We start from the raw sequence: 18,687 nt of genomic DNA, 5'->3' as shown, positions 1-18,687 counted from the left end.
ATATATCCATCTGTTTGTCTGTCTGTCTGTCTGTCTGACATATATCCATCTGTCTTTCTGTCTGTCTGACAAATATCCATCTGTCTGTCTGTCCGTCTGGCTGACATATATCCATCTGTCTTTCCGTCTGTCTGACAAATATCCATCTGTCTGTCTGTCCGTCTGGCTGACATATATCCATCTGTCTTTCTGTCTGTCTGACATATATCCATCTGTCTGTCTGTCTGTCTTTCTGACATATATCCATCTATTTGTCCGTCTGTCTGACAAATATCCATCTGTCTGTCTGTCTGTCCGTCTGGCTGACATATATCCATCTGTCTGTCTGTCTATCTGTCTGTCTGACATATATCCATCTATCTGTCCGTCTGGCTGACATATATCCATCTGTCTGTCTGTCTGTCTGTCTGACATGTATCCATCTATCTGTCTGTCTGTCTGTCTGACATATATTCATCTGTCTGTCTGTCTGACATATCCATCTGTCTGTCTGTCTGTCTATCTGTCTGTCTGACATATATCCATCTATCTGTCCATCTGTCTGTCTGTCTGTCTATCTGTCTGTCTGACATATATCCATCTGTCTGTCTGTCTGTCTGTCTGTCTGACATATATCCATCTCTTTGTCCGTCTGTCTGACATATATCCATCTGTCTGTCTGTCTGTCCGTCTGGCTGACATATATCCATCTGTCTGTCTGTCTGTCTGTCTGACATGTATCCATCTATCTGTCTGTCTGTCCATCTGGCTGACATATATCCATCCATCTGTCTGTCTGACATATATCCATCTGTCTGTCTGTCTGACATTTATCCATCTGTCTGTCTGTCTGTCTGACATATATCCATCTGTCTGTCTGTCTGTCTGTCTGACATATATCCATCTATCTGTCCATCTGTCTGTCTGTCTGTCTGACATATATCCATCTATCTGTCCATCTGTCTGTCTGTCTGTCTGTCTGACATATATCCATCTATCTGTCCGTCTGTCTGACAAATATCCATCTGTCTGTCTGTCTGTCTGTCCGTCTGGCTGACATATATTCGTCTGTCTGTCTATCTGTCTGTCTGACATATATCCATCTATCTGTCCGTCTGGCTGACATATATCCATCTGTCTGTCTGTCTGACATGTATCCATCTATCTGTCTGTCTGTCTGTCTGTCTGTCCGTCTGGCTGACATATATCCATCCATCCATCTGTCTGTCTGTCTGACATATATCCATCTGTTTGTCTGTCTGTCTGTCTGTCTGACATATATCCATCTGTCTTTCTGTCTGTCTGACATATATCCATCTATCTGTCCATCTGTCTGTCTGTCTGTCTGACATATATCCATCTATCTGTCCGTCTGTCTGACAAATATCCATCTGTCTGTCTGTCCGTCTGGCTGACATATATCCATCTGTCTTTCTGTCTGTCTGACATATATCCATCTGTCTGTCTGTCTGTCTGTCTGTCTGTCTGTCTGACATATATCCATCTATTTGTCCGTCTGTCTGACAAATATCCATCTGTCTGTCTGTCTGTCCGTCTGGCTGACATATATCCATCTCTCTGTCTGTCTGACATATATCCATCTATCTGTCCATCTGTCTGTCTGACATATATCCATCTATCTGTCCGTCTGTCTGACAAATATCCATCTGTCTGTCTGTCTGTCCGTCTGGCTGACATATATCTATCTGTCTTTCTGTCTGTCTGACATATATCCATCTGTCTGTCTGTCTGTCTGTCTGTCTGACATATATCCATCTCTTTGTCCGTCTGTCTGACATATATCCATCTGTCTGTCTGTCTGTCCGTCTGGCTGACATATATCCATCTGTCTGTCTGTCTGTCTGTCTGACATGTATCCATCTATCTGTCTGTCTGTCTGTCTGTCCGTCTGGCTGACATATATCCATCCGTCTGTCTGTCTGACATAAATCCATCTGTCTGTCTGTCTGTCTGTCTGTCTGACATTTATCCATCTGTCTGTCTGTCTGTCTGTCTGACATATATCCATCTGTCTGTCTGTCTGTCTGACATATATCCATCTATCTGTCCATCTGTCTGTCTGTCTGTCTGTCTGACATGTATCCATCTATCTGTCCGTCTGTCTGACAAATATCCATCTGTCTGTCTGTCTGTCTGTCCGTCTGGCTGACATATATTCGTCTGTCTGTCTATCTGTCTGTCTGACATATATCCATCTATCTGTCCGTCTGGCTGACATATATCCATCTGTCTGTCTGTCTGACATGTATCCATCTATCTGTCTGTCTGTCTGTCTGTCTGTCCGTCTGGCTGACATATATCCATCCATCCATCTGTCTGTCTGTCTGACATATATCCATCTGTTTGTCTGTCTGTCTGTCTGTCTGTCTGACATATATCCATCTGTCTTTCTGTCTGTCTGACATATATCCATCTATCTGTCCATCTGTCTGTCTGTCTGTCTGACATATATCCATCTATCTGTCCGTCTGTCTGACAAATATCCATCTGTCTGTCTGTCCGTCTGGCTGACATATATCCATCTGTCTTTCTGTCTGTCTGACATATATCCATCTGTCTGTCTGTCTGTCTGACATATATCCATCTATTTGTCCGTCTGTCTGACAAATATCCATCTGTCTGTCTGTCTGTCCGTCTGGCTGACATATATCCATCTCTCTGTCTGTCTGACATATATCCATCTATCTGTCCATCTGTCTGTCTGACATATATCCATCTATCTGTCCGTCTGTCTGACAAATATCCATCTGTCTGTCTGTCTGTCCGTCTGGCTGACATATATCTATCTGTCTTTCTGTCTGTCTGACATATATCCATCTGTCTGTCTGTCTGTCTGACATATATCCATCTCTTTGTCCGTCTGTCTGACATATATCCATCTGTCTGTCTGTCTGTCCGTCTGGCTGACATATATCCATCTGTCTGTCTGTCTGTCTGTCTGACATGTATCCATCTATCTGTCTGTCTGTCTGTCTGTCCGTCTGGCTGACATATATCCATCCGTCTGTCTGTCTGACATATATCCATCTGTCTGTCTGTCTGTCTGTCTGTCTGACATTTATCCATCTGTCTGTCTGTCTGTCTGTCTGACATATATCCATCTGTCTGTCTGTCTGTCTGACATATATCCATCTGTCTGTCTGTCTGTCTATCTGACATATATCCATCTATCTGTCCATCTGTCTGTCTGTCTGTCTGTCTGACATATATCCATCTATCTGTCCGTCTGTCTGACAAATATCCATCTGTCTGTCTGTCTGTCCGTCTGGCTGACATATATCCGTCTGTCTGTCTATCTGTCTGTCTGACATATATCCATCTATCTGTCCGTCTGGCTGACATATATCCATCTGTCTGTCTGTCTGACATGTATCCATCTATCTGTCTGTCTGTCTGTCTGTCTGTCCGTCTGGCTGACATATATCCATCCATCTGTCTGTCTGTCTGACATATATCCATCTGTCTGTCTGTCTGTCTGTCTGACATATATCCATCTGTCTGTCTGTCTGTCTGACATGTATCCATCTATCTGTCTGTCTGTCTGTCTGTCCGTCTGGCTGACATATATCCGTCTGTCTGTCTATCTGTCTGTCTGACATATATCCATCTATCTGTCCGTCTGGCTGACATATATCCATCTGTCTGTCTGTCTGACATGTATCCATCTATCTGTCTGTCTGTCTGTCTGTCCGTCTGGCTGACATATATCCATCCGTCTGTCTGTCTGACATATATCCATCTGTCTGTCTGTCTGTCTGACATATATCCATCTGTCTGTCTGTCTGTCTGTCTGACATGTATCCATCTATCTGTCTGTCTGTCTGTCTGTCCGTCTGGCTGACATATATCCATCCATCCATCTGTCTGTCTGTCTGACATATATCCATCTGTCTGTCTGTCTGTCTGTCTGACATATATCCATCTGTCTGTCTGTCTGACTGTCTGCCTGACATATATCCATCTATCTGTCTGTCCATCTGTCTGTCTGTCTGTCTGTCTATCTGTCTGTCCATCTGTCTGTCCATCTGTCTGTCCATCTGTCTGTCTGTCCGTCTGGCTGACATATATCCATCCATCCATCTGTCTGTCTGTCTGACATATATCCATCTGTCTGTCTGTCTGACATATATCCATCTGTCTGTCTGTCTGTCTGTCTGACATATATCCATCTGTCTTTCTGTCTGACTGTCTGTCTGACATATATCCATCTGTCTTTCTGTCTGTCTGACATATATCCATCTATCTGTCTGTCCATCCATCTGTCTGTCTGCCTGACATATATCCATCTATCTGTCTGTCCATCCGTCTGTCTGTCCATCTGTCTGTCTGTCTGACATATATCCATCTATCTGTCTGTCTGTCTGTCTGTCTGACATATATCCATCTATCTGTCTGTCCATCTGTCTGTCTGTCCATCTGTCTGTCTGTCTGTGTGTCTTCAGCTTAAGTCAGCAGTAGTGTATTGTAGGGGTGTGCCTTAAGCTGATGTTTCACTGGAAGACCCAGTTATGACATTTTGATTTACTATTTTTTAAAGTTTAAATGCACAGATGAGTTGCTGAGCAGATCAATAACGATAGCGAGATCAATAACGGCAGATCAATAACGGCAGATCAATAATGCCAGATCAAAAACGGCAGATCAATAATGCCAGATCAATAACGGCAGATCAGAAAGCAGATGATTTTAGTCCCTGAGTCCGAGTCGAGCGTCGGATACTGCTGAGCTCACGATGCAGCGGAACAGCGGCTGCTCTAGGGTCACACTTTTCAGATTTTGTATCGTTTTATTTTTAGATTTGATTTCATTTAAATGTTAACGCTTTAGCAATTCTGTTGTTTTGTCATTTTAATGTATTGTTTTATGGCTACACCAACCAGGCATAACATTATGACCCTGATATGACTGACGACTGGGTCAGAGCATCTCCAAAACTGCAGCTCTTGTGGGCTGTTCCCGGTCTGCAGTGGTCAGTATCTATCAAAAGTGCTCCAAGGAAGGACCAGTGGAGAACCGGCCACAGGGTCATGGGCGGCCAAGGCTCATTGATGACCGTGGGGAGCGAAGGCTGGCCCGTGGGGTCCGATCAAACAGACGAGCTACTGGAGCTCAAACTGCTCCAGAAGTTAATGCTGGTTCTGATAGAAAGCTGTCAGAATACACAGAGCAGCTCAGTTTGAGGCGTATGGGGCGGCATAGGGTGACCTCTGACCCCTGACCCCGCCGAAAGCACCAACAGTGTCACGTGAGCATCAGAACTGGACCACGGAGCAATGGAAGAAGGTGGCCTGGTCTGAGGAATCACGTGTTCTTCTGCATCACGTGGATGGCCGGGTGTGTGTGTGTGTGTGTGTGTGTGTGTGTGTGTGTGTGTGTGTGTGTGTGTGTGTGTGTGGCTTACCTGGGGAACACATGGCCCCAGGATGCACTATGGGAAGAAGGCGAGCCGGCGGAGGCAGTGTGATGCTTTGGCCAATGTTCTGCTGGGAAACCTTGGGTCCTCCATCCATGTGGATGTTACTCTGACACGCTCCACCCATATAGTACGTTTATTTTAATGAAAATGTTATTTATGGTTAACTATAGTAACCATGGTAATGGGGTCATGTGACATATTAAAGGATTTTTAACCCTTTGCTGTTTTTAAGTACACAGTTCAGTGACGTCAGTCGAGCATCTCTGTCTCCATGGAAACTCCTCCTGCAGGCGCGATGCTTTCATTCGCCTTCACGTGATGATAATTCCTATCGATGCAGATGAAAAACGCGTTACCTGCGGTAACATACATGATGTTCACGTGATGATCGCAGTGTGTCGAGGGATCATCTTCAGCGAGCACACGCCCTCCGCTCCCGCGCGCGCCCCCTGTCCCGTGCACGCTCCCGCCGCAGACCCACAAACCCACATCAGAACGCGAGCGAGAGCTGGATGTGTGTCAAGGACACGAGCGAACAACAACACGAGCTCCGGGCCGGAATACAGCGGGATTCGGGTTCGGTTCGGGTTCCGGTTCGAGCGGCTGCTGCGGGGTTCGGGCCCGATTCGGATCCTCCGACTGTGGATTTAAATGGACTCGCGGATCCGATCCGGGTCTGATGTTATGAATGAGACACTGAGATCAGATGAAATATAAATCTGATGATCTTCGGCGTCGCCTCCATTTTGAATCTGATTTAATATGATGCTGTTTTATTCGCGATGATGGATTTATCCGCCTGATGGATCGCGTTTGCTGTTATTATGGTCTGTTCAGATGATAAACACACATTGATCTGATCGCGTTATACTCAAAGACGGACTCTAGCGTTTCCAGAAGATCGGCGCCGGTTCTGATTCGGTTCGGGATGCGGAGTGTGACCAGCGGATGAGCCATTATGAGTGAGGGCTGATGAAGATGAGCTGATGAAGATGATGATGATGATGCTGGAGTCACAGGTATCGGCGGTTCCGAGATGAGCATTATTTCCGTCATGAAAGGGTTATTATAATGTTCTTCACACTGAGAATAAGTGCGAAAAGCCCCATTTGGAGTGTTTTGTGTATATATGTTTTGTGTTCACACCGAGAGGAAATCATACAAAACAGATGTAGTTTGATTCCTCTCAGGCTGTGTCCGAAATCTGGTTCTGGACCATCATTAAGGGCACTATTTAGGGTCCGAAAACATAGTGGATGCTACTGAGTACACTCATTAAATCCCACAATGCATTGCAATAACGAGTGTACAACTGGGCTCCGTTTAAAGGCACAGTGTGTAAGATTCCTGGATTAAAATATCCACGGACCCCGTTTATATTAGGTGGCCTACTAACATTGTAATTAATCATTTGATACAATGCACGTATTGTGTACATACATGTTCTTACATTTTACTTATATTAAAAAAATACCTGCATGTAATTACGTCTGTAATTAATTACAATGTAATTAAAAGTTGACACTTCCCTTACACCCAACTCTACCCTTAAACTGACCCACACCACCACACCTGACCCTAACTCTACCCTTAAACTGACCCACACCACCACACCTGACCCTAACTCTACCCTTAAACTGACCCACACCACCACACCTGACCCTAACTCTACCCTTAAACTGACCCACACCACCACACCTGACCCTAACTCTACCCTTAAACTGACCCACACCACCACACCTGACCCTAACTCTACCCTTAAACTGACCCACACCACCACACCTGACCCTAACTCTACCCTTAAACTGACCCACACCACCACACCTGACCCTAACTCTACCCTTAAACTGACCCACACCACCACACCTGTCCCTAACTCTACCCTTAAACTGACCCACACCACCACACCTGACCCTAACTCTACCCTTAAACTGACCCACACCTCCACACTTGACCCTAACCCTACCCTTAAACTGACCCACACCACCACACCAGTCCCTAACTCTACCCTTAAACTGACCCACACCACCACACCTACCCCTAACTCTACTCTTAAACTGACCCACACCTGACCCTAACTCTACCCTTAAACTGACCCACACCACCACACCTGACCCTAACTCTACTCTTAAACTGACCCACACCACCACACCTGACCCTAACTCTACCCTTAAACTGACCCACACCACCACACCTGTCCCTAACTCTACCCTTAAACTGACCCACACCACCACACCTGACCCTAACTCTACCCTTAAACTGACCCACACCACCACACCTGACCCTAACTCTACCCTTAAACTGACCCACACCACCACACCTGTCCCTAACTCTACCCTTAAACTGACCCACACCACCACACCTGACCCTAACTCTACCCTTAAACTGACCCACACCACCACACCTGACCCTAACTCTACCCTTAAACTGACCCACACCACCACACCTGTCCCTAACTCTACCCTTAAACTGACCCACACCACCACACCTGACCCTAACTCTACCCTTAAACTGACCCACACCTCCACACTTGACCCTAACCTACCCTTAAACTGACCCACACCTGACCCTAACTCTACCCTTAAACTGACCCACACCACCACACCTGACCCTAACTCTACCCTTAAACTGACCCACACCACCACACCTGAGCCTAACTCTACTCTTAAACTGACCCACACCACCACACCTGTCCCTAACTCTACCCTTAAACTGACCCACACCACCACACCTGTCCCTAACTCTACCCTTAAACTGACCCACACCACCACACCTGTCCCTAACTCTACCCTTAAACTGACCCACACCACCACACCTGAGCCTAACTCTACTCTTAAACTGACCCACACCACCACACCTGTCCCTAACTCTACCCTTAAACTGACCCACACCACCACACCTGACCCTAACTCTACCCTTAAACTGACCCACACCACCACACCTGTCCCTAACTCTACCCTTAAACTGACCCACACCACCACACCTGTCCCTAACTCTACCCTTAAACTGACCCACACCACCACACCTGTCCCTAACTCTACTCTTAAACTGACCCACACCACCACACCTGACCCTAACTCTACCCTTAAACTGACCCACACCACCACACCTGTCCCTAACTCTACCCTTAAACTGACCCACACCACCACACCTGTCCCTAACTCTACCCTTAAACTGACCCACACCTCCACACTTGACCCTAACCCTACCCTTAAACTGACCCACACCACCACACCTGACCCTAACTCTACCCTTAAACTGACCCACACCACCACACCTGACCCTAACTCTACTCTTAAACTGACCCACACCACCACACCTGACCCTAACTCTACTCTTAAACTGACCCACACCACCACACCTGTCCCTAACTCTACCCTTAAACTGACCCACACCACCACACCTGACCCTAACTCTACTCTTAAACTGACCCACACCACCACACCTGTCCCTAACTCTACCCTTAAACTGACCCACACCACCACACCTGACCCTAACTCTACTCTTAAACTGACCCACACCACCACACCTGTCCCTAACTCTACCCTTAAACTGACCCACACCACCACACCTGTCCCTAACTCTACTCTTAAACTGACCCACACCACCACACCTGTCCCTAACTCTACCCTTAAACTGACCCACACCACCACACCTGTCCCTAACTCTACCCTTAAACTGACCCACACCACCACACCTGTCCCTAACTCTACTCTTAAACTGACACACACCACCACACCTGTCCCTAACTCTACCCTTAAACTGACACACACCACCACACCTGTCCCTAACTCTACCCTTAAACTGACCCACACCACCACACCTGTCCCTAACTCTACCCTTAAACTGACCCACACCACCACACCTGACCCTAACTCTACCCTTAAACTGACCCACACCACCACACCTGTCCCTAACTCTACCCTTAAACTGACCCACACCACCACACCTGTCCCTAACTCTACCCTTAAACTGACCCACACCACCACACCTGACCCTAACTCTACCCTTAAACTGACCCACACCACCACACCTGTCCCTAACTCTACCCTTAAACTGACCCACACCACCACACCTGTCCCTAACTCTACCCTTAAACTGACCCACACCACCACACCTGACCCTAACTCTACTCTTAAACTGACCCACACCACCACACCTGACCCTAACTCTACCCTTAAACTGACCCACACCACCACACCTGTCCCTAACTCTACCCTTAAACTGACCCACACCACCACACCTGTCCCTAACTCTACCCTTAAACTGACCCACACCACCACACCTGACCCTAACTCTACCCTTAAACTGACCCACACCACCACACCTGACCCTAACTCTACCCTTAAACTGACCCACACCACCACACCTGTCCCTAACTCTACCCTTAAACTGACCCACACCACCACACCTGACCCTAACTCTACTCTTAAACTGACCCACACCACCACACCTGTCCCTAACTCTACCCTTAAACTGACCCACACCACCACACCTGTCCCTAACTCTACCCTTAAACTGACCCACACCACCACACCTGACCCTAACTCTACCCTTAAACTGACCCACACCACCACACCTGTCCCTAACTCTACCCTTAAACTGACCCACACCACCACACCTGACCCTAACTCTACTCTTAAACTGACCCACACCACCACACCTGACCCTAACTCTACCCTTAAACTGACCCACACCACCACACCTGTCCCTAACTCTACCCTTAAACTGACCCACACCACCACACCTGACCCTAACTCTACCCTTAAACTGACCCCACACCACCACACCTGACCCTAACTCTACCCTTAAACTGACCCACACCACCACACCTGACCCTAACCTCTACCCTTAAACTGACCCACACCACCACACCTGACCCTAACTCTACCCCTTAAACTGACCCACACCACCACACCTGACCCTAACTCTACCCTTAAACTGACCCACACCACCACACCTGTCCCTAACTCTACCCTTAAACTGACCCAACTTAAACTGACCCAACACCACCACACCTGACCCTAACTCTACCCTTAATACCTGACCCACACCACCACACCTGACCCTAACTCTACCCTTAAACTGACCCACCTAACTCTACCCTTAAACTGACCCACACCACCACACCTGACCCTAACTCTACCCTTAAACTGACCCACACCGCCACACCTGTCCCTAACTCTACCCTTAAACTGACCAACACCACCACACCTGCCCCTAACTCTACCCTTAAACTGACCCACACCACCACACCTGTCCCTAACTCTACCCTTAAACTGACCCACACCACCACACCTGACCCTAACTCTACCCTTAAACTGACCAACACCACCACACCTGCCCCTAACTCTACCCTTAAACTGACCCACACCACCACACCTGACCCTAACTCTACCCTTAAACTGACCCACACCGCCACACCTGTCCCTAACTCTACCCTTAAACTGACCCACACCACCACACCTGTCCCTAACTCTACCCTTAAACTGACCCACACCACCACACTTGTCCCTAACTCTACCCTTAAACTGACCCACACCACCACACCTGTCCCTAACTCTACCCTTAAACTGACCCACACCACCACACCTGACCCTAACTCTACCCTTAAACTGACCCACACCACCACACCTGACCCTAACCCTACCCTTAAACTGACCCACACCACCACACCTGTCCCTAACTCTACCCTTAAACTGACCCACACCACCACACCTGACCCTAACTCTACCCTTAAACTGACCCACACCACCACACCTGACCCTAACCCTACCCTTAAACTGACCCACACCACCACACCTGTCCCTAACTCTACCCTTAAACTGACCCACACCACCACACCTGACCCTAACTCTACCCTTAAACTGACCCACACCACCACACCTGACCCTAACTCTACCCTTAAACTGACCCACACCACCACACCTGTCCCTAACTTTTGGAGTGAGGGTGGAGTTAAATGTGACCAGCAGATGGCGCACCAACTGAATTATCCATCCGTCCGTTCTCCAAACCGCTGGTCCAATGAGAGTACAGAGTAATGCCATACAGGTATAAAGTCATTTTTAAAGACACAGTGTGTAATTATTCAGAACAGGGGCGTGTCTGGACTCTTGAGGGGGCGGAGCTTTTATTCTGCCGCGAGCGCGTCCACTTCTTCCGTGTGTGTGTGTGTGTGTGTGTGTGTGTGTGTGTGTGGTGGGGAGGTTTAGGGATTGTGCGTGTGTGCGTGTGATGGGTAGGTTTAGGGATTGTGCATGTGTGTGTGTGTGTGATGGGTAGGTTTAGGGATTGTGCATGTGTGTGTGTGTGTGTGATGGGTAGGTTTAGGGATTGTGTGTGTGTGTGCGTGTGTGCAGGGGCGTGGGACTGGGGGGATAAAGGGTACTGAGTAACCAGGGCCCGAGGCAGGGGGGGGGCCTTAGAAGTCAGTTTTCTATACATACACATACATGGTACGGGGGCCCAGCAAGATGGTTTGTACCCAGGGCCCAAAATTTGGTGCTACGCCCCTGCGTGTGTGGACAGATGCATCATGGATGTGTGGTGAAGGTGTGTGAGCATTGATTATCTGAGAAAGACCCTCAGTGTGGAGCAGGAAACAATAGGCAGATTGTTTTCAGCTGTCGAGCTCCTCCTCATCATGTCGACTCATTTGGAGACTCTGTGTTTGTGTCAGAGTGAAATCAGACACAGGAAGTGTTTGACCCCTCAGGGACCGCATGTGTGTGTGTCGACCACAGCTGTGCACTGCACGTGTGTGTGTGTGTGTGTGTGTGTGTGTGTGTGTGTGTGTGTGATGGGTAGGTTTAGGGGCAGTGTGTGTGTGTGTGTGTGTGATGGGTAGGTTTAGGGGAAGTGTGTGTGTGTCGACCACAGCTGTGCACTGCACGTGTGTGTGTGTGTGTGTGTGTGTGATGGGTAGGTTTAGGGGCAGTGTGTGTGTGTGTGATGGGTAGGTTTAGGGGAAGTGTGTGTGTGTGTGTGCGTGTGTGTGTGTGATGGGTAGGTTTAGGGGCAGTTTATGTGTGTGTGCCTTTATTAACCAGGCAAGTTACTTAAGAACAAGTTCTTATTTACAGCAACATCCTGGCAAAAGGTCCTCAATAACACATCGGCAGAAGCCTTTGCTCGGTAATATAGAGTAATGGCGATGCCAAAACAAATGGTTCTGATGTGAGTGACATCATGAGGGGCGGAGCTCTCTCTCGCTCTCTCTCTCTCTCACACACACACACACACACACACACGCAGGCAGCGATGGCCGTGTGCGGCGGTAGCTCGGTTGGCTCTCCCGGTACCGGTGGTGTTTGTAGCGGGTTGATGTGAGCTCGGTTCCGTCATGTTTGACGCCAGTGTTTGGCGGATCCGGAGCATCCGGGACTCTGTGCGACTCGAGATTCACGACGAGCCGAATCCTGCGGTTCTGAACCGATTCACTCATCTGGACCCGGACACACCTCAGCTGGAGGTACAGACAGTAACTCAGAGATTATGAGTTTATCAGTTATTTATCTAAATAATGTTGCTCATAATAACAGACTGCTTTATTATTATCACTATAAGCTGTGCTGCTCATCTGCAGAAATAGATAAAAACATGCATGATGCCACATAATGCACACTTTACTGTCACAAATCACGTCATCATGTTATTTAATACGGTATAATATGTAAAGGTGTAACTACAGGATCATTTATAAAACATAATGCATTTAATATATTTAAATGTTGTATTCCACATTATTAATAGTTTTTCAGTGAATTATTAATAAAGGCAGTTATTGTAAAGATATATATATATATATATATATATATATATATATATATATCTCGGTATTATGATATTATGGTGACTTCAACAGAACTCTGATGTCTGCAGTCTTCCCAGCATGCATTGCAGCGTCACTAATCGTGCGTTATCTGTTGGACGGATCAATAGCAAACATTGATTATTACGTTTGCATCTTTACAGTTCGTGACGCTGTTGAGTTATTTGAGTCCGGCTGATGATCTGCAAAGCACTCTGGGTAATGCTGGAGCTTTACTTGGCGTGACGAAACCTGAGTCCTGTTCCCTGAAGACCGGTTTATAGATCATATTAAAGAGGTCAGAGGGATGGATACGAGTCTGCTTTATTCATCAGAAACACAGGAGTGTGTGTGTGTGTGTGTGTGATGGGTAGGTTTAGGGGCAGTGTTTGTGTGTGTGTGTGTGTGTGTGATAGGTAGGTTCAGGGGCAGTGTGTGTGTGTGTGTGTGTGTGTGTGTGTGTGATGGGTAGGTTCAGGGGCAGTGTGTGTGTGTGTGTGTGATGGGTAGGTTTAGGGGCAGTGTAAGGGGATAGTAAATACGGTTTGTACAGTATAAAAACCATTACGCCTATGGAGAGTCCCCATATGTCACAAAAACAAACGTGTGTGTGTGTGTGAAGAACCGGTCCAGTAGTTCAGGACTCGTTGTTAAGGCCGTGACCGACTGGCATGTGGTTTCTAGGGATGAAAACACACACAGAGACGGTGATTGTGTGACTTGTTTTCTGTTTCAGTTATTGATCGATGTGAATCACTGATGCTTCCTGAAACTCGACACACCTCTCTCTCTCTCTCACTAACTCGAGGTCAGACTGATCTCAGACTCTCCTGAAGGATCCCGACGCTTTAGGCACTGAAGCGCAGTCATGCTGGGACAGGAAGGGGCCGTCCCCAATCTGTTCCCACAAAGCTGGGAGCATGAAATTGTCCAAAATGTCTTGGTGACCAATTAATGGGTTAGTTCAGCCACAAATGAAACGTCTGTCATTAACTCCTCTCCCTAATGTCGCTCCACACCCGTAAGACCTCCGTTCATCTTCACACACAGTTTAAGATATTTTATATTTAGTCCGAGAGCGTATGCAAGTGTATGCACACTATACTGTCCATGTCCAGAAAGGGAATAAAAACATCATCACAGTAGTCCATATGAGACATCAGTGGGTTAATTAGAGTCTCTTGAAGCATGCAAAATACATTTGGGTCCAAAAATAACAAAAACTACGACTTTATTCAGCATTGGCTTCTCTTCCGCGTTTGTGTTCAATCCTCAAATAAAGATTCAAACGGTTATGAATCAGCGAATCGATTCATGATTCAGACAAAATGTATTTTGGATGCTTCAAGAGACTCTAATTAACCCACTGATGTCTCAAATGGACTACTGTGATGATGTTTTTATTCCCTTTCTGGACATGGACAGTATAGTGTGCATACACTTGCATACGCTCTCGGACTAAATATAAAATATCTTAAACTGTGTGTGAAGATGAACGGAGGTTTTACGGGTGTGGAGCGACATTAGGGGGTTCCTTTCACTGGAACTAAGGGGCCGATCCCTCAAAAAAAAAAAAAAACGACGCTATAACCCCCCCCCCCCCCCTCCACCAAACTTTACACTTGGCACAATGCAGTCAGGCGAGTCCCTTTCTCCTGGTGACCGCCAAACCCAGATTCGTCAATGGGATTGTCAGACTGAAGCGTGATTGGTCACTCTGATTATTCCATCATCTGTATGTGTGTGTGTGTGTGTGTGTAGAATGCGAGTCAGGAGATCGGTGAGGAGGTGGAGGATGGTGCGGTGTTCAGCATCACGCTGAGAAAGGTGCAGATGTACCAGTCGTCCAGTAGGAGTCAGCGCTGGATGGGTGTGGACTCGGACTCAGGCCTCAGTCTGTATGAGACCTGTAAGCTGCGCACCATCAAAGCGGGGACGCTGGAGCGGCTGGTGGAGTACATGCTGACGGCCTTCAGGGGCAACGACTCCACATACGTCACCATCTTCCTCTGCACATACAGGACATTCGCCACCACCAAACAAGTGCTGGACCTGCTGCTCAACAGGTCACACACTCTCTCTCACACACACACACACACTCACTCACACATTCATTATTTTGTCTTGTTTTGATATGAGTGTGTGTGTTCTTACAGGTATGCTAAACTGCAGCATCCAGACACGCGCAGAATGACCGCAGATGAGCGGACGGAGCTCAGAAAGTACGTGATACACTCACACACTCTCTCACACACTCTCACACACACTCTCAAACACACTCTCAAACACACACACTTACAGTAAGTACGTGATTCGCGTCTGAAACACACTCTGCTTTATATGTGCATGTCGGTTATTTTAAAAAGACACTCAGGAAAACTGTGCGTATGAATATTTGGGCTGTAAAGCGGTTCAAATATTGAATCGTGATTAATTGCATATTTTTATCAGTTTTAAATGTACCTTAAATTAATGTTTCCAGTTTTTAATACTCTAATCAGCATGAGTATGGACCAAGCGGCTCCTCCTGCGATCTCTCCTGAAGCCGATACTGAAGTAATGTAAACTGCAGTTCCTCGTCTGGCCACTAGAGCGGCTCCAGAAGCCAATACTGAAGTAATGTAAACTGCAGTTCCTCCTCTGGCCACTAGAGCGGCTCCAGAAGCCGATACTGAAGTAATGTAAACTGCAGTTCCTCGTCTGGCCACTAGAGCGGCTCCAGAAGCCGATACTGAAGTAATGTAAACTGCAGTTCCTCGTCTGGCCACTAGAGCGGCTCCAGAAGCCGATACTGAAGTAATGTAAACTGCAGTTCCTCGTCTGGCCACTAGAGCGGCTCCAGAAGCCGATACTGAAGTAATGTAAACTGCAGTTCCTCCACTGGCCACTAGAGCGGCTCCAGAAGCTGATACTGTAGTAATGTAAACTGCAGTTCCTCGTCTGGCCACTAGAGCGGCTCCAGAAGGAGCAGAATCTCACTGAGCTCATGTTAAAATGCCCAACTTTACAGCAGAATAAATAACCCTAACCCTTTAAGAGCTGGAATATAGTGTGGCCCCTTTAAGAGCTGGAATATAGTGCGGCCCCTTTAAGAGCTGGAATATAGCGCGGCCCCTTTAAGAGCTGGAATATAGTGGCCCCTTTAAGAGCTGGAATATAGTGTGGCGCGGCCCCTTTAAGAGCTGGAATATAGTGTGGCCCCTTTAAGAGCTGGAATATAGTGGCCCCTTTAAGAGCTGGAATATAGTGTGGCGCGGCCCCTTTAAGAGCTGGAATATAGTGTGGCGCGGCCCCTTTAAGAGCTGGAATATAGTGGCCCCTTTAAGAGCTGGAATATAGTGTGGCGCGGCCCCTTTAAGAGCTGGAATATAGTGTGGCGCGGCCCCTTTAAGAGCTGGAATATAGCGCGGCCCCTTTAAGAGCTGGAATATAGTGTGGCGTGGCCCCTTTAAGAGCTGGAATATAGTGTGGCGCGGCCCCTTTAAGAGCTGGAATATAGTGTGGCCCCTTTAAGAGCTGGACTATATTGCGGCCCCTTTAAGAGCTGGAATATAGTGTGGCCCCTTTAAGAGCTGGAATATAGTGTGGTCCCTTTAAGAGCTGGAATATAGTGTGGCCCCTTTAAGAGCTGGAATATAGTGTGGCCCCTTTAAGAGCTGGAATATAGTGTGGCCCCTTTAAGAGCTGGAATATAGTGTGGCCCCTTTAAGAGCTGGAATATAGTGTGGCCCCTTTAAGAGCTGGAATATAGTGTGGCCCCTTTAAGAGCTGGAATATAGTGTGGCCCCTTTAAGAGCTGGAATATAGTGTGGCCCCTTTAAGAGCTGGAATATAGTGTGGCCCCTTTAAGAGATGCGCGTTCCCTATTGAACTGCCGGTATTGTGTGTGTTTGTGTGTCTCTGTGTGTGTGTGTGTGTCTCTGTGTCTGTGTGTGTCTGTGTGTGTGTGTGTGTGTGTGTCTCTGTGTGTGTGTGTTTGTGTGTCTCTGTGTGTGTGTGTCTGTGTGTGTGTGTTTGTGTGTCTCTGTGTGTGTGTGTGTGTGCACAGTGTGAGAGACACAGACTCGGGAGCGCTCTTGTTCAGAAGCGTGACCTGCTGCGTGTTCGGTTTAGCTGGTTGTGATGTGTTTAGTTCAGTAATACTGTGGCTGATGGTGTTGATGATTTGCCTCCGCCATGAGCGAGAGTGAGCTTCAGTGCATCGCTCCGACTGCAGAGAATGTGCTCGCCGTTAAAACACTTTTCTTTCCACCTGGAGTCTAAGAAAAGTTAAACAGAAAATGTGCGCTGCGTTAATCTATAAAAAACAGAAAATAACATCTCGAATTATTGAGAAATTACAACCCCAAATCAGAAAAAGTTGGGACAGTTTGGAAAACGCAAATAAAAAAAGAAAGTAGTGATTTCTAAATTTACTTTGACTTGTATTTCATTGCAGACAATATGAACACAAAATATTTCATGTTTTGTCTGGTCAACTTCATGTCATTTGTAAATATGCATCCTTTCCTGTCATTCAGACCTGCAAAACATTAAAAAAAAGTTGGGACAAAAGCAATTTAGGGCTAGTAATGAGGTAAAAGGGTTAAATAATGATGTGATTTGAAACAGGTGATGTCAACAGGTGACTGAAATTATGATTTGGTACAAAAGCAGCATCCAAGAAAGATCTAATCCTTTAGGAGCAAAGATGGGCCGAGGATCGCCAGTTTGCCAACAAATACGTGAGAAAATGATTGAAATGTTTAAAAACAATGTTCCTCAAAGAAAGATAGGAAGAGATTTGGATATTTCACATTCAACAGTGCATAACATAATTACAAGATTCAAGGAATCTGGAGGAATTTCAGTGCGTAAAGGACAAGGCCGCAAGCCTAAGCTGAACAACCGTGATCTCCGATCCCTCAGGCGGCACTGCATCAAGAATCGTCATTCATCTAGAAGCGATATCACCACATGGGCTCAGGACTACTTTGGCAAACCTTTGTCAAGTACCACAATACGTAGTTACATCCACAAATGCCAGTTAAAACTGTCCTGTGCCAAAAGGAAGCCTTATGTTAACAGTGTCCAGAAGCGCCGTCGACTTCTCTGGGCTCGGAGGCATCTGGGATGGACCATCACACAGTGGAAATGTGTACTGTGGTCAGATGAAGCAGTATTTCAGGTATTTTTTGGGGAGGAATGGACGCCGTGTGCTCCGGACCAAAGAAGAAAAGGATCATCCAGACTGTTACCAGCAACAAGTCCAAAAGCCAGGGTCTGTCATGGTATGGGGTTGTGTCAGTGCCCTTGGCAAAGGTAACTTCCACTTCTGTGAAGGCACCATTAATGCTGAAAAGTACATAGAGATTTTGGAGCATAATATGCTGCCTTCAAGAAGATATCTTTTCCAGGGACGTCCATGCATATTTCAACAAGACAATGCAAAACCACATTCTGCACACATTACAAAGTC

The 18,687-nt window shown here is 46.9% G+C and overlaps 1 protein-coding gene across 6 annotated transcripts in view; it reads left to right on the top strand.

Moving 5' to 3' along the window:
• Positions 1-5,467: 5,467 nt before the first annotated feature.
• Positions 5,468-18,687, top strand: part of LOC137046172 (ral guanine nucleotide dissociation stimulator) — a 36,025-nt gene continuing 22,805 nt past the window's right edge. Inside the window, exons 1-3 of one of the 6 annotated variants that reach the window (XM_067423269.1) lie at positions 5,468-6,435; positions 14,991-15,295; positions 15,386-15,451. In XM_067423269.1, coding sequence (XP_067279370.1) covers positions 6,403-6,435; positions 14,991-15,295; positions 15,386-15,451 — 404 coding nt within the window. In that variant the 5' untranslated portion in view covers positions 5,468-6,402. Of the gene's footprint in view, positions 6,436-12,451; positions 12,891-13,395; positions 13,528-14,990; positions 15,296-15,385; positions 15,452-18,687 lie in introns of those variants that run through there. The other 5 variants (XM_067423266.1, XM_067423267.1, XM_067423265.1 and 2 more) reach the window with 5 other exon arrangements.

Source organism: Pseudorasbora parva, chromosome 18 (genome assembly GCF_024679245.1).
Source record: "Pseudorasbora parva isolate DD20220531a chromosome 18, ASM2467924v1, whole genome shotgun sequence".
Lineage (NCBI taxonomy): Eukaryota > Metazoa > Chordata > Actinopteri > Cypriniformes > Gobionidae > Pseudorasbora > Pseudorasbora parva.
The sequence above is the reverse complement of the archived record's forward strand: the minus strand, read 5'-3'. Positions and strand labels throughout refer to the sequence as shown.